This window comes from Sphaerodactylus townsendi, linkage group LG02 (genome assembly GCF_021028975.2).
Source record: "Sphaerodactylus townsendi isolate TG3544 linkage group LG02, MPM_Stown_v2.3, whole genome shotgun sequence".
NCBI classification, from domain to species: Eukaryota; Metazoa; Chordata; class Lepidosauria; order Squamata; family Sphaerodactylidae; genus Sphaerodactylus; species Sphaerodactylus townsendi.
This window is the reverse complement of record NC_059426.1, coordinates 58,847,668-58,862,482: the sequence shown is the minus strand read 5'-3', so window position 1 is coordinate 58,862,482 and position 14,815 is coordinate 58,847,668. Positions and strand designations below refer to the sequence as shown.

Here is a 14,815-nt window from a genome sequence, read left to right as displayed (position 1 = left end):
CCTGGACACACACAATACAGTCCTAAATAGAATTATTCCTTTCTGAGCCCATAGTTAGGATCAGATTGTCATGTTATTTTACTTACTTGGCATTAAATCCTATTGAAATTGGGTTGCATTCAGTGCTTTTGGGGGGGTGGGGAGAGCAATCCTAAAGTGTTTGTTACAAGGGGGTAACTAAAATTTATGAATAAGCCTTACATATTAATCAGGGATAGAATTTGCTTATGTGAGTGCATCACTCTGGTATCTCTTATATGAGTTCAGTCATAATACTTGGAAATTGGGATGGTCATATATTCAGATAAATGTAATCTAGACCTGCTCTGCGTATGACTGCAGTATTGTTAAGTTTTACATGAGTGAGTGAGGGTTGCCAACTGTGGGTTGACATTCCTAAAGATTTGGGGAGGAACCGTGGGAGGGCAGGATTAGGGAGGGGAGACATCTCAGCAGGGTATCATACATGAGTCTCCAAAATGGTGCCCATGGGTACCATGGTGCCAGCTGACAACTCTTTTGATGCCCACCAGTGTTTTTAGAAAGTGGGAGGGGCCATGCAAGATTTCTGTGCAACAAAGCTATAGCGGGCCAGTGGAAATGTTTATGGAGTGGGAATGGTTATGGAGATAGTTAAAAACTTTGCTGAGGCAATGGCTGTCACTACAGCACAGGAATCTTCATTGTGTGACTGAAGGTGAACTGTGGCAGCCATTTTGTATCTATCCACGCTGTGTTGAAATTCCAAAGGTTGCCAGACTCAAAAAAGTTGAGATCCTCTGGTATAACGCGACACAGTCCAGTCTCCAAAGCTGCCATTTTCTCCAGGATAACTAATCTCTGAAGTCTGGAAATCTGTTGTAATTCCGGAAGATCTCCAGGTTTCACTGAGCGTTGCCAACCCTTGACGAAGGACGGTAGCCCTGATACCTTCATTTCACCTCACACTGTGCTGCCACTTCGAAGTCACATGCATGCACGGGTGTACACAAATACGCAGCCGTGTCAATGACTCTAAAATGTTCTATAACCAGGATATATGCAAAATGAAACAGCAAAATTCAGGATCTCAGGCGGTAGAATGGAATGAAGCACTGCAGACCACAATTGATGGGATTTGATTTTTGAATGTTCCTTGGCACAAAACAAGAAGTTAGAGGCAGGGCTAGCAGGTGGGGAGGACCTTACGGGGAGGCCCTGTGGCAATGCCAAATGCCGAGGCATGTGGGCAGGGGCATATGATCATCCACATCGCCGCCCCTTCCGCGCCTTCCCTTTGGCACCCTTAGGCGAGAAGGCTGGTGCAGAGAGGAGCTTCGGGTGCGGGTGAGGCCCGACTGAATCGCGCATGCGGCTGGGCAGGTCTTTTCCCAGTGCTTGCCTTCCTTACGCTGCGACGCTCGGGGTGGGTTAAATCGGGTTAAGGCGCCGGGTGGCCGGGGCTCCGCTTGCGCCGTTTTGCCGGCGATGGGCTTGGACTGGAGCAGCCCCGAAGAGCGAGAACCGCTCTTGCCACAACCTCCGCCCGCTTTTGCCTCCCCGGCCCCGTATCACCAACATGCCCAACTCCGGAGGCCGGCGGCTGCGGGCGCATCACGAGTCCTGCCCCGGGGCCGAGCGCTACCGCCGGCAGGGCCCCCGCGCGTGGCCCCGGGGCCCGGCCGCGTGTATGGACGGCGCTGGCTGGTGCTGCTGCTCTTCTCGCTGCTGAGCTTCGTGCAGGGCCTGGTGTGGAATACGTGGGGCCCCATCCAGAGCTCGGCCCGCCAGGCCTTCGACTTCTCCAGCATGGACATCGCGCTGCTCGTCTTCTGGGGGCCCATCGGCTTCGTGCCCTGCTTCGCCTTCATGTGGCTCATGGACAAGAAGGGTAAGCAAGGCCAGGGTGGGAGGCCGTCAGCCGGAGCCTGTGGCTTCCCTGGCCAGCACTTGGAATAGAGAGACGCGCTTAATGTTTGCCTTTTGTTTACTGTCACAACGAACCTGTGAGGTAGGAAGGCCAGGAACTGAGGCCTGTCAGTCCCCCTTGTTGACAGCTGTGTTCTTGAGTGGAAAAGTGTATAAAGTGAACCAGTTTCCTCACACTTAGCTTGAGTTCATGTACATTGTGGAGTTTTATCTTTTGGGGAGGTTACCTGATGAAATAAACATTGGTACCGGCTGGAGTTTTGTTGTTGTTTTGCCATCGCTGTATTAATTCTAAAAAGAACATTAATAACTTCCATAACAGTGACAGGATGTTGGTAAGTGATTCACTTTGATTCACTTTGATTTCTGTCATTGTTCTTAACTGTGTTAATGTTAAGTTGTCATCAAAGTTTTTGTTTAACCCCTGAGGCTCAAGTTTAGCATGGTATGATAATAGTGAAAGAAATAACATTTGTGTAATAATTCCCTTCCTATAGCAAATATTTTGTCTGTACGTGGAAGTCTATTCTGGTCTCCTCAAATATCTGCCTTTTTTGTCATTCTTAGCTCTCCTGAGGCCTGTAGCATCTTGATGTGAATGTAATTTAGGAAATGTCCAAAAGTTATTGTATTGTGAAAGGATGTGAATTATTACTGTAATGACGTACATAGCTATGTTGATTAAAGTTGGTGACTTAATAATGAATAACCAATATCACTTCAATAATGTATTTTAATTAATTATTTATTTATTTTATGTTTTTTCCCTGTCTTTCCATTCCTAAGGTGATGCTGTTGCATCATAGAAGATAACTCTGATGAAACAGTAGACACCATACATTTAGAAAAAGGCAAAACATTTTCAGCAGACCCCCCCCATACAAACATCAATAAGCTTTAACAGTGAAATTAAACCATGAAAAACATTAATATGAATTAATAAAGCAGTAGTCAAAGCCTAAAATTGAAAATAACATGACAAATAAAAATTAGTTAGGCCACCAAAATAATTCCTACTGTTTCTGTAGGGAAGAAATGGTGGATTACTAACCTGGAGGATGGCAATGAAAAAGCCTACTACCATCCCACAGTGAGGAGGGTTTTTCTTCTGATCCTAGATCCAGTGGCGAAGCCACCAGGCGGGGGTGCGCAACACACCGGGCGCACCAATTCTGGTCACGTGGGGGGTGGAAAAATCCCCCCCCCCGCCTCCCGTACAAATTGGGAATCAGTGTACTAAGCACTGGACTTGTTTGTTCATTTTACCAATGCTGGGTTTATGCTCATTTCAAAAAGCCAAGAATATAATCAATGTAATACTTTTTATTAGGACCAATCCAATGACATAGCAGAGTGCAAACTTCTGAGTTGCCCAGAACTCTGCATTATGCTGTGCTTTACAACAAACAAAACACCAGGCCATTTTCAGGCCATGATTCTAGGAAGAACTTTGCCTGCCATAACATTTGCCACATACTGACATGAAATGATATTATGTGGATTATGTTCTTGGCTTTTCCTTTTGGACCAGTGTGACTGTAGACGAGTTACGTTCATTTTGTCATCCTAGTTCTGGGCTATTTAAAAGTTTTGGTAGTCAGTGAAGATCTAGATTCTAGTAGCTACATGAAAATCTGCCTTGTTTCATGCTGGAAAATTCCTATCGGTTATAAATAAAACTAGAAAACACTTGCTGAAAGATGGATTCTAGGGTGAGATTTTTTTTAAGTAATTTGGAAGGTCAGAGAAACATGTATTATTTTCATAATTTGGTTTAATGCATGTGCATTTTTATACCAGTTATACTACTTTTAGAACCACAGCTGTTATATCTTCTTAATTTGTTTAAGTGCAGTGAGTGAGACAGTCAATGGACTCTGTAGAAACGTACTTTCCATTCAGAAAGTGTGAAGAAACACACCATTGAGTAATAAACGAGAATGGATTCTGCATGGCTTATAAATGGACTCCCTTCATTCAGTAACACAGCAGATTGGTCCTACATTTTTGTCTGGGGCTAATGTAGTTATAAATGCCTTCCAAAGGTAGATGAATGCAGAATGTTCCAACTTTCTGAAATGTGATAGCTCCTTGTAGACATATTTTAAAACTGTGTTAAAGAAGATAAGATTCATTCCAGTCTTGTTTTCACAAGCTATGGTATCATATGTGGCTCAGAAAGAGCAAGCTGAGGAGGTCCCACACTGGAATAAGAGCCCTATTTGCCAGAACAAGCTGTGTGCCGCCTTCTTCTCCTTGCTGCGGTTAATGATTTCCAGGCTAATGTTTTTGTGGTGTCCAGATAATGGTGGCAGGGTCTGAATCAGTAGTACAGAACAAAGTTGCATGTGTGTCCTTAATGACAGCAAGCAGTTCAACTGTCCTGCTTGCCAAGTACAGGATGCTGCTGCGCATTGTGGCATTTAAAGTAGCATTAAAAGGTTTTAGATGATTAAATAACAAGCAGAAAGATACAATATGTTAAAAAAAGTCTTAGTGAGAAAATTCCAAGTGGCTTCCCAGGTTGTATATTCTTGGGATATGTTAAGTGTGTAAACCTGATATAGTGGCTCCAAGGGATTTAAAACCCAGGACATCTAGCTTTTCCCAGTTACACAAATTAGACATTACTGCCCCTCTCTTCCACTTTCCTCTAGTTGGGAGTGTACTCACTCTCACGTTCTCCAACCTCTGCAGTTTTGTTTGATCCATCCATCCATCCATCCATCCATCCATCCATCCATCCATCCATCCATCCATCCATCCATCCATCCATCCATCCATCCATCCATCCATCCATCCATCCATCCATCACTTCTGTAAGAACAGGTAGACAGCATAGAAACAAGCCAGGTAGCTTGAATAATTAAAGCTGGAATAAGCCATAATCAAGTACTTTTATCCTAGAGCATCTAGTTTATCTTTTGCAGCAGATGTTCTCCTGACCCTGGAGAGTTTGAACAAGTTGTCTTGTAAATGAGTACTGGAAGCATTCTGACTATCCTTGGAAAATAGATCAGATAAAATAATTCTGCACAGAGTACTTTGCCATGTGGCTGTTTCTTCATCCCCCTTCCATATCCATTGACAGATTTATCTATATCAGAAGAAAAAAAATAATTGAATCAGCCTGGACTTGTGAGGGCAGATGATTCTTGTCTGTCTTTTCTTGACCATAATTCCTAGAGGGGTAAATAGAATGGAAGTTTAGTGGCATGTTTAAAGAATGTCAATTTTTTTGTGAGGCAGAGCTCGGTTAATTATATAGCTGCATTGAATATACATCCAAAGGGATATATTTATTCTTAAAGTTCCAACTATCGGAAAGGTGGTAGTGAAGAGAGATTACAAAGAGCAGCCAGTTAGAAACTACAATGATATTTTTCTTTCAGTAATATTGGGTTGGAGGCCTTTCCATGCTTACAGTCCCGGCCCCCACCCCAAAACTTGTTATTAACAGTGGGCCATGCAACAGAGAGACAAACCCAGGAACCAAACCCTTCAACAAGCCAAGATGCCAATTGTGTACCGATATATACTGTTACAACATTGAATAACAGTGGCTATCCCTTCTTGGGCTCATGCTAATACACCCTATCATGTTAACAGTACTCTCCTTCTGTCCATATTATGCATTCCTGTATAAAAGAATGAATGGACACAAATCCAACAGTAAAAACTGCAATTCCTAGGATCTAATGGGGAAACACTTTTGATCAGGAAGAATATATTCTGGAAGATTAGGGTTAGGGTTTTTGTTCTATGGAATAACTTCAAAGGAAGAGTCCATCATTAAGAGATTTTACACTATCTCTGTCAGGCTTGAAAAGGAACCTGAATTTCTTCACTTACTATAGACTGTGTGAACTTTATAGTAAAAAAAAAACAACAATAATAGGATCAGTGTGTGAAAAATGGGAAAGAGTCTTAAAACCTGAGAGCAAAGTATAAGTTTTATTGGGTTCTGTCTATAGTCAGACAAGTAAAACATGCAGGTTTTGACCATGTCCTTTTGGAGATCAGTTGTAAAAAAGATTGAGGATTTAATAAAAACTAAATGTGAAATGTTAGAAATAGGGAAATAAATGCTATCTTTCCCAATATAGTATGAACAGTCTTGATGATGCAATATTGGGGAGAATGCTGATGGTTTGGTTGAAAGTGCCGGAAAAAACACACAATTATGCTAGAAACATTTTAGAACAGGACATTCCTGTTCCTCCTTTAGAAATATTTCATAAGTTTTAATTAATACATTTGTCTTTCTATGTCTGAAAGGCTTCAGGTAGGTTGCAACATTTTAAAATGAAATATTTTGATAAAATAAAGCCAAATAATTAAATGCATGGGAAGATGATTTGAAATGGGATTGCATCAAATTTTGCAGAAGACAAAATGTTGCAGAAGACAAAAAACTTTACTAAATTAAGACATCTTAAAGGAAATGAGAAAGAAAGTTTCTTATGAGTTATTAAAGAAACAGTTAAATTGCTAAATTCTTCTGGGTTGAAGATAGCGTGACATCCTAGTTTTGCACTTTTGTACTGCATTTACAGTTTAAAAATCTTTGTTTTTATGTGACTATTAAAAAATGAAAATGGCTTCATGCTGAAATTTGCTCATGTTGGCAGTCTACCTTTGAATGAAAACAGCCTTGAAGCTCTGTTCGATCTTAATTGAACTGCATGGTGCTATTTGCCTACTAGTTCTAGTTCACAATAATGTGAGAACTGGTGCTCCAAAGTAGATCTGTGTTGTATGAATTTTATACAGATTGGGCTTGTTACTGATCCTGGCCTTAGAAAACTTGCATTTATGATATTTATGCACATGTGGTCTTTGTAAAGCGAGTTATAATAGTGTAACCTGGAGGCCAACTGCCAAGCCTGCTGGAGGTGGAAGAAAGCAACCCAGGTCACATGGGCCACCTGGGCTTCCATAGAAGAGAGGAATCCAGGTGGACCCCCGGGTTGTGGGCCAAAGAGGTCAGTTTTAAAGGGATCCCTTCTAGCACCGGTGGCTAGAAACCCTCAATCCCCTCCCCACAATCCTCTTGAGGAGGAGATATTGAGGAGATAGAAAAAGTGCAGAGAAGGGCAACAAGGATGATTGAGGGACTGGAGCACCTTCCCTATGAGGAGAGGCTGCAGCGTTTGGGACTCTTTAGTTTGGAGAGGAGGCGGCTGAGGGGGGATATGATTGAAGTCTACAAAATTATGCATGGGGTAGAAAATGTTGACAGAGAGAAATTTTTCTCTCTTTCTCACAATACTAGAACCAGGGGGCATTCATTGAAAATGCTGGGGGGAAGAATTAGGACTAATAAAAGGAAACACTTCTTGATTGGTGTTTGGAATATGCTGCCACAGGAGGTGGTGATGGCCACTAACCTGGATAGCTTTAAAAGGGGCTTGGACAGATTTATGGAGGAGAAGTCGATTTATGGCTACCAATCTTAATCCTCTTTGATCTGAGATTGCAAATGCCTTAACAGACCAGGTGATTGGGAGCAACAGCCGCAGAAGGCCATTGCGTTCACATCCTACATGTGAGCTCCCCAAGGCACCTGGTGGGCCACTGCGAGTAGCAGAGAGCTGGACTAGATGGACTTTGGTCTGATCCAACTGGCTTGTTCTTATGTTCTTATGTTCTTATGTTCTCTGTCTTTGATGGATTGAGTTTTAACCTGCTCTGCTTCAATCAACCAGCGACCACCTTCAAACAGTGCTGTAGAGCTGCAGGGCCATAGGCCTCCCCCCTGCTCCATCAACAGAATGAGCTGAGTGTCATCAGCCCAAAACTCCATACAAGCTGAGCAAGGGGCCGCATGTTACACCCACCTCTTTGTTGTTGCCATGCACATGTTGTTAAATAACAACAAAGCGGGCACCTCTGGGAGGCTTGTTCCCCTTGCCACACTTGCTGACTTTGCCTCCAGAGGAACAAGGCAATCCACTGAAGGACAACGCCTCGCACCTCAGAGACGGCCAGGCGGTGGACCAAAAGGTCATGATCGACCACGTCAAACGCTGCAGTAAGATCCAATAATACCAGCAGCGCTGAACCTCCTCAGTCAACCTACATGTGGAATGTGTCTGTGATGGCGATGAGGATGGTCTCCATCCCATGCCCATCACAAAACCGGATTGGAAGGGATCGCGCTGTGTCCTCCAGGAGGCCCTGAAGCTGCTCCAACACCACTCTTTCAATTACCTTCCCAAGAAACAAAAGATTCGAAACGGGGAGATAATTGGCCACATCACAAGGATCTAACGATGGTCTTTTCAAGAGTGGGCGGACCACTACCTCCTTCAGCCCACCTGGGAACACTCCTTGCTCAAAAAAGTGATTGATGATGCTCTGTATTATGTTCAAAGTCTGTCACTGGAGTGGTGAACCCAGTGAAATTGACAAGGCTGGGTCTGCTCTTGCCTGCCCTCCCATCTTCCTATCCCCACACCAGCTGCCTCCACCACTTTTCCTCTCTTCCTTTCCTCCTGAGCCTCATTCAAAATGTTAATGTTAATGCTCATTCAAAATGTTAATGCTGCTCAGCATTGCAGACCTTGCTAGTGAATTAATATTTCAAGAAACTTTAAATAGATACAAGACAGCTCAAAAAACAACAACCAGAAACAAAATACACACACACACACACAAACCTCAGGCAATTTCCCAGAATGGAAGTTGCATGGCGACAACAAAGAGGTGGGTGTAACGAACTAGTAAAGTCCAGGCAAAAGTAACTGTTCTCAGTTCTTTATTGTACTGGCAGTCATAGTCGAATACAGGCAATGCGAGTTCTGAGAGCCTCAGAACTGTGATAGCCTCCTTCCTGCCACAAGCCTCCTTCCTGCCACAAGAAATCAAACAAATTAAACAAAGCATAGTTTCACACAGGCAAGCTGAAATTCCCCGTCCTAGGCAGACAACCAGGGCTGACAGGTGGGAAAGACTCAAGGACAGTCCACACAGTAATAGCATCCTGAAATTCCACCCCTCCTAAGAACCTCCTCCCCCCGGTTTGCCAGGAAACGCCTTATGGAAAGCAGTAACTAAAATGGGGATGTGTGCATCCGTAGCATAGACCCACTGATCATGGCCTGTAGGAAATCCCACCCACGAAACAAAATATTGTAAGTGATTGCTATGAACCTGGGAATCCAGGATAGTGTCGATTTTGTAATGTTTGTGTCCATCAATCAGAACCGGAGGAGGGCGTTCCGGGGGCCGTGCCAGGCATCGAAATCTGGAGCCCGTTTGAGCAAGCTGAAATGAAAAACAGGATGAATGTTGCTGAGAGGTTTAGGCAAGTCTAGCTTAGCAGTCACATTATTGATCACCTGCACAATTTGAAAAGGACCAATCAACTTTTTTCCCAGCTTAGAATATTTGTGAACATTTCTGAGATTCTTCGTGGACAGATACACCCAATCATTTACATGCAAAGGAAATGGTGTTTGATGTTTATCTGGTTGCATTTTATGAGTCTCTTGGGCTTTGTGCAAAGCAAGCCCAATCGAGTCCCATCCCTTGACAATAGTTTGGATCCAATGATCAAGTTCAGGGGGCTGCAATGGGTCCAAGCCCAACAAAGTAAAAGGTGGTGCGGGTCAGCCAGAAACAATCTCAAAAACAGTGCACCGCATTGTTATACGTATATTCAGCAAATGGTAGCAAGTCCACCCAATTATCTTGGTGATAGTGTAGCAGCGCAGGTACTGCTCCAGTGTCTGATTTGTATGTTCTGATTGGCTGTCAGATTGCACGTAATAAGGAGAAGATAAGGCAGATTCGACCCCCAAGAGGGCCAGGAACGTTTTCCAGAACTTGGAGACAAACTGAGGACCCCTGTCCGAAATTATCTTAGCAGGAGCAGAATTCAATCTATAAATTTGCTGGGTGCGGAGGGAATAATGGAGCAGGGTATAAAATGAGCTTGTTTAGAAAAAAGATCCACAACCACCCATAGCACAGTGTTACCCTGGCTCTCTGGAAGATCCGTGATAAAATCCATGGAAATAATCTGCCAGGACGTTTGGCCAGAGGGATGGGCTGTAATAATCCATGGGTCTTTCCTGGGATGGATTTAGCCTCAGCACAAACAGGGCACTCTTTGACATAATTCTCAATGTCTTTCCGCATGGACCGCCACCAGAACTGGCGCCGTAACAGATGCAGTGTTTTTAAAAACCCAAAGTGGCCTGCCTGCTTGGCATCATGACCAGCATGGAGTACTGTTTCGCGGAGGTGCAGCGGGACATACCAACAATTCCCCTTCCGCCATGCTCTGTCCCGCAACAGCCCCCCTTCATTTTCCGGAACGGGGCTTTTCCCCACCTGGAGAAAGTCTTGCAGAAGGGGCAAGACATTATCAGATACAATGGGGGCGTGGTGAAATGAAGAGGAGTAACTGGGGGCGGATCGAGATGGGTGCGGGCTTGAGCCCGGGTAACCGCCAGACCCAATTGCGATGGAGAAAGCACAGTACGTGGAATGGCGCGTAAGGATGTTTCCGCCCTATGAGGAAGGCGGGAAAGCGCATCCACCAACCGATTGGTTTTCCCTGGAAAAAAATGTACAGTAAACTGAAAACGGGAAAAGAAGTCAGCCCACCGCAGTTGCTTCGCCGACGTTTTACTGGGGGTGGAGAGAGCTGATAAATTTTTATGATCTGACCAAACCTGAAAAGGAAAGGCGGCACCCTCTAACCAATGGCGCCAAGTACTGAGGGCTTCTTTAATGGCCACTGTCTCTTTGTCCCCAACCGTCCAGTTCAGTTCAGGACCGGAAAATTTCATGGAGAGATAGGCACAAGGGGACAGTTTACCCCCCACACCCTGCTGTAGTAGTGCCGCCTCCAGAGCTTGGTCGGAAGCATCCATATGTACTACAAATTGCAGATTAGGGTTGGGATGCACCAGAATTGGCTCAGAAGTTAAAGCAGTCTTAAGTCGCTGAAATGCCTGCTGGCATTTCCTTACTGGTCCCCCAAGGTTTCTAAGAAATGTACATGCATACTCACACACACAGGGCTCTCTTATGACCTGGTTCTATCTTAAGTGCTCATGGCGTGGGGAAGAGCTGAAGCTACAGGACTGCGTTGAGTTAACTTGGAATTTCCTGGCAAGTGCTGATGTTCTGTGTCCACCTGGGAACAAACATAGAAGGAATGGTTGCAACTGAATGCTTGCTGAGAGATCCCATCTGCACCTGGAGAGGAAATATTATGCTGTGTATGTTTAGATGAGGGTCACACAAGGAAAAGTGGAATTGTATTAGTTACAAATATGGACTGTGATCATGTTTGACCGAATTGGGAAGGATCGGTGCCAAATAACAGAGTCCTAATGTAATAAGAGTTGCTTTACCTAAACCAACCAGAAAGTGAAATTATGTTTTACTTACGATAGTTGGCAGAGATGAGATATTTCCATTATAAATAATAACCCTGTACGTCTTAGAACCTTTCATCTTAAAATTCATGCAATTTCAGATTTTAACATGAGCAGAAGTAAGTGAGAACAAAGACATAATTTTGTCACTTAGTTCTACTAAATCAGAGACCGCTAATCTGTCTTGGTCCTATCTGCAATTTAAATTAGTCTATTTGGCAAAACAGTGCCAGAAATTTAAATTAGGCAGTTGCAAGACTGGGTATGTGGTAATGAAGGATGTTCATTTTTCTTTGCAGTCTGTAATCTAACTCTAGAGAAATTACATTAAAATAAATAGCTATATTCTGGACAATGAAAAATTACATAGGTGTGCTGCTAAGCACACTTTAAAACCTATTTTTCATTATTAGAAAAATGTAGTGCATTACACCTAAATGTCATAAACCTCAATATACAGAAATAAATGTAAGCAACAGGAGATACAACTAATCGGGAAAAAGGCAAGGAATAAACCTGATGATTAAAGAATGGTGAGTGGAGATTGTAAGAATTGTAGAGATTTATTTTTACTGCCTTCATTTATTCTTCAGAATCTTTTGGTGCATTAAATTTCTTGCTAGTCACAAATTGTGAATATTTTTGAGCCGTAAACTAAAACAATTTGACATTAAATTTACTGGATGTTGCAACTTAAAAAATACTTACCGGTATGCTTTAGCAGATGTACATCTTAGCTTTTTAAGTGAACATATACTATGTTTTTTGCAGGCTAGGACTGAAAGCTGCCAATTCTCGTTTGTATACATAAGACATGATATGAAGTTTATGAAATTGCCCCGAATATAAAATGTCTTTCTTTCAAAACACCCTCTGCGGGGGAAAGGGGAACGACTCAAAATCCTGCAACTTATTTACTTTTAGACTGTCTGTCCATCTCTTGGGGGTAAAAATGGACTCACTGAGCCCTTACTATATACCTCACAGACTTGTATTGTAACATTGGAAAGATAAATTCTCACCTTCCATATGTCAGTGGACTGAAGGCTTAAGTTTAGAACCCTTAGTATTGGGGTGCATTTGACACAGGTGACAGTTGCACACGGCCTTGTTTTTAGATATCTAGAAACCATTTATAGAAACGTATGCGTAGCTCTTTTCACAGTGTTATATTTTTGTCGCTACCTTATGTATACCTTTTTTCTTTATTTACCTCATAATGGATCTGAACTCAAATCTAGTTTTGTGCTTATAGTTGGCATCAGCATTTCCTTCGCTTTTAGTTCTTGTAAAACTATTTTAGTCCAATCCATTGTTTTCATTTAAATCTCAGATCCTACTATTATTTCTCAATTTGTGTATGTTTTCAGTAGGTAATCCACAAAGGGTTTCCAATCTTTAAGGAAATGTTGATGTGTACTCTTGAATCATAAACATAATTTTATTCAACTTCATTTTGCAATGTTTGAAATTAATCTGATTCATTCCCCAAATGAACGGGTTTTGAAAATGAGAAGTGTGATTTTTTAAAACCCTGTATTTAGAAAAATATTACTGCAAACTTTGCTATTATTATGCATATAAAAGAACTCACTTTAATTGTTTTATCTTGTGCGGTTAACCTGATATTACAAGTCCATCTGACTAGCTCTGCAATAATTTAAAACCCGTAGGAATCATCACGTCACCATTCTGCTGTGCATGCATGGTGCATCTGTGCATGCACGGTGTTGAATGACCTATTTTGTCCTCTCTGACTTTGTGAAATTTGGTTTACCCAGTCACTGGTTTTCCAAATCACAGTCAACTTCTAAATAGCAGAAAATGGAAGTGAATTAAATTGCTTCAGCTCCCTAGACTATCTGCAAAGTAAAGACCAGAGGGCAAAGTCAACATATGGAGTGGAAACATAAAGGGGAATAGGTTTCCGCTCCTGGAATGCATCTTGTTACATTCTTTGAAGACTTGTTATTTAGAAGCAATTAATTTACAGCAAATAACAGATAAATAAACAGGTTTATTTATTCAAACTAATATCCTGCTTTTTTCACAAACAGTATTTAAAAAAGATTTAAGATCAAATAAAAATAAATTTAGCAGAAACATTAGCAATTCAGTAGCATGTACCAAAAACAGCAATAAAAGCTTTAATGAGATCATTAAAAGGCCTGAGACATTAAATAGTTTATACTTGATACCTGAATGCCAGCAATGTGAAAATTGAACTAGTGACTTTTTTAAAAAGATTGAATTCTGAGTGAGAGATTCATGGATGCATTTAAGAAGGCGTTCTTCAGTCCAGTTAGTTTCAATTGTTTGTGATATAAGGGAATAACTAACCAATCATTTTGGTGAACTGTCAGACATGGTGATGCGTTGCCCTCATCAGAAGTTGAAAACTATTATGTTATGTGCTTTTCTGTTGACCTGAGATGAGAATGCTAAAAAGGGATAAAATACTGCTGTAAATAAAAATGCAAATTGATATTAATGTAGTATTGCTACTCTGAAGATTGATCCTCTGAAAATGCCAGCCACAGATGCAGGCGAAACGTCAGGAGAGAATGCTGCTAGAACATGGCCATACAGCCCGGAAACCACACAGCACCCAAGTATTGCTACTATTTTTGTTCCCGATTCTTATAGTTTTATTGGTACGTAGAGCCTTCTTAGAATCCCTAATTCGGATTTGAAAAACATTGATTAAAAATTCAAATATAAGTTTTTCATGATTCTGATATAGATGAGAAAAAAATGAAGCTATGAAATTCATAGCAAGTTTTGAGTTGCCTCAGAAAGAATTCCGAGGATGCCCCAACAAGTATTGGTTCATGTACTTCTGGAGTGAACAGTCAGTCCAACAGTTGGAGAGTAGTGCTTTCTGAATGGGGGGGGGGGTGGCATGGCAGGGGGAGGTGGGGGAGTAATGAAACTGCCTCCAGGCCTGGCTGCAAGCTAACTGTGCCCATGACTCAGTCAAGAAATATGGGAGAATAAGGAACTCATACTCCTCACTGCATTGCTATTTATTCTTTGGAAATAACAAAAATAGCCTTATCTCCCATCATGTTGAACATATTTATTAATTAGTTGCAAATAGAATGCTTAGTTGGAACTGCTACTTTGTTTTATTATCATAATTTTTAAAAATTACAGATAGCAGTGTTCAGATGAGAAAATTCTGTAATGTAAGAAGGGGGTCTGGAAGACAAATTAATATAAGCTAGACTAGGAACATAATTACCAAGAATGTTTCCTATACTAAAATGCTTCTGATTTTAAAACTGTGATTAAGAAAAATAGAAACGGGCCATGGGTTTGCATACTCCTATTCTTTTTCTGTATGAATTCTTCTTCCTTTCCCTCCTCAGCAGTAGCCATGGCTTAGCATTACATTTGCACTGGTGGTAACCATAGTTAATGTTAACTGAGTTTTCTCTTATCCAGGATAACCAACCCTGTTCAAGCTTTGATTTCAAATTCATGTTGTGTGAAATAAGATTGTATTTAAT

General features: G+C 41.8%; 1 protein-coding gene across 1 annotated transcript in view; it reads left to right on the top strand.

Annotated features, from left to right (window-relative positions):
* The first annotated feature begins 1,265 nt into the window (after positions 1–1,265).
* Positions 1,266–14,815, top strand: part of SLC49A4 (solute carrier family 49 member 4) — a 107,928-nt gene continuing 94,378 nt past the window's right edge. Inside the window, exon 1 of the mRNA XM_048485712.1 lies at positions 1,266–1,870. Coding sequence (XP_048341669.1) covers positions 1,468–1,870 — 403 coding nt within the window. The 5' untranslated portion in view covers positions 1,266–1,467. The remainder of the gene's footprint in view (positions 1,871–14,815) is intronic.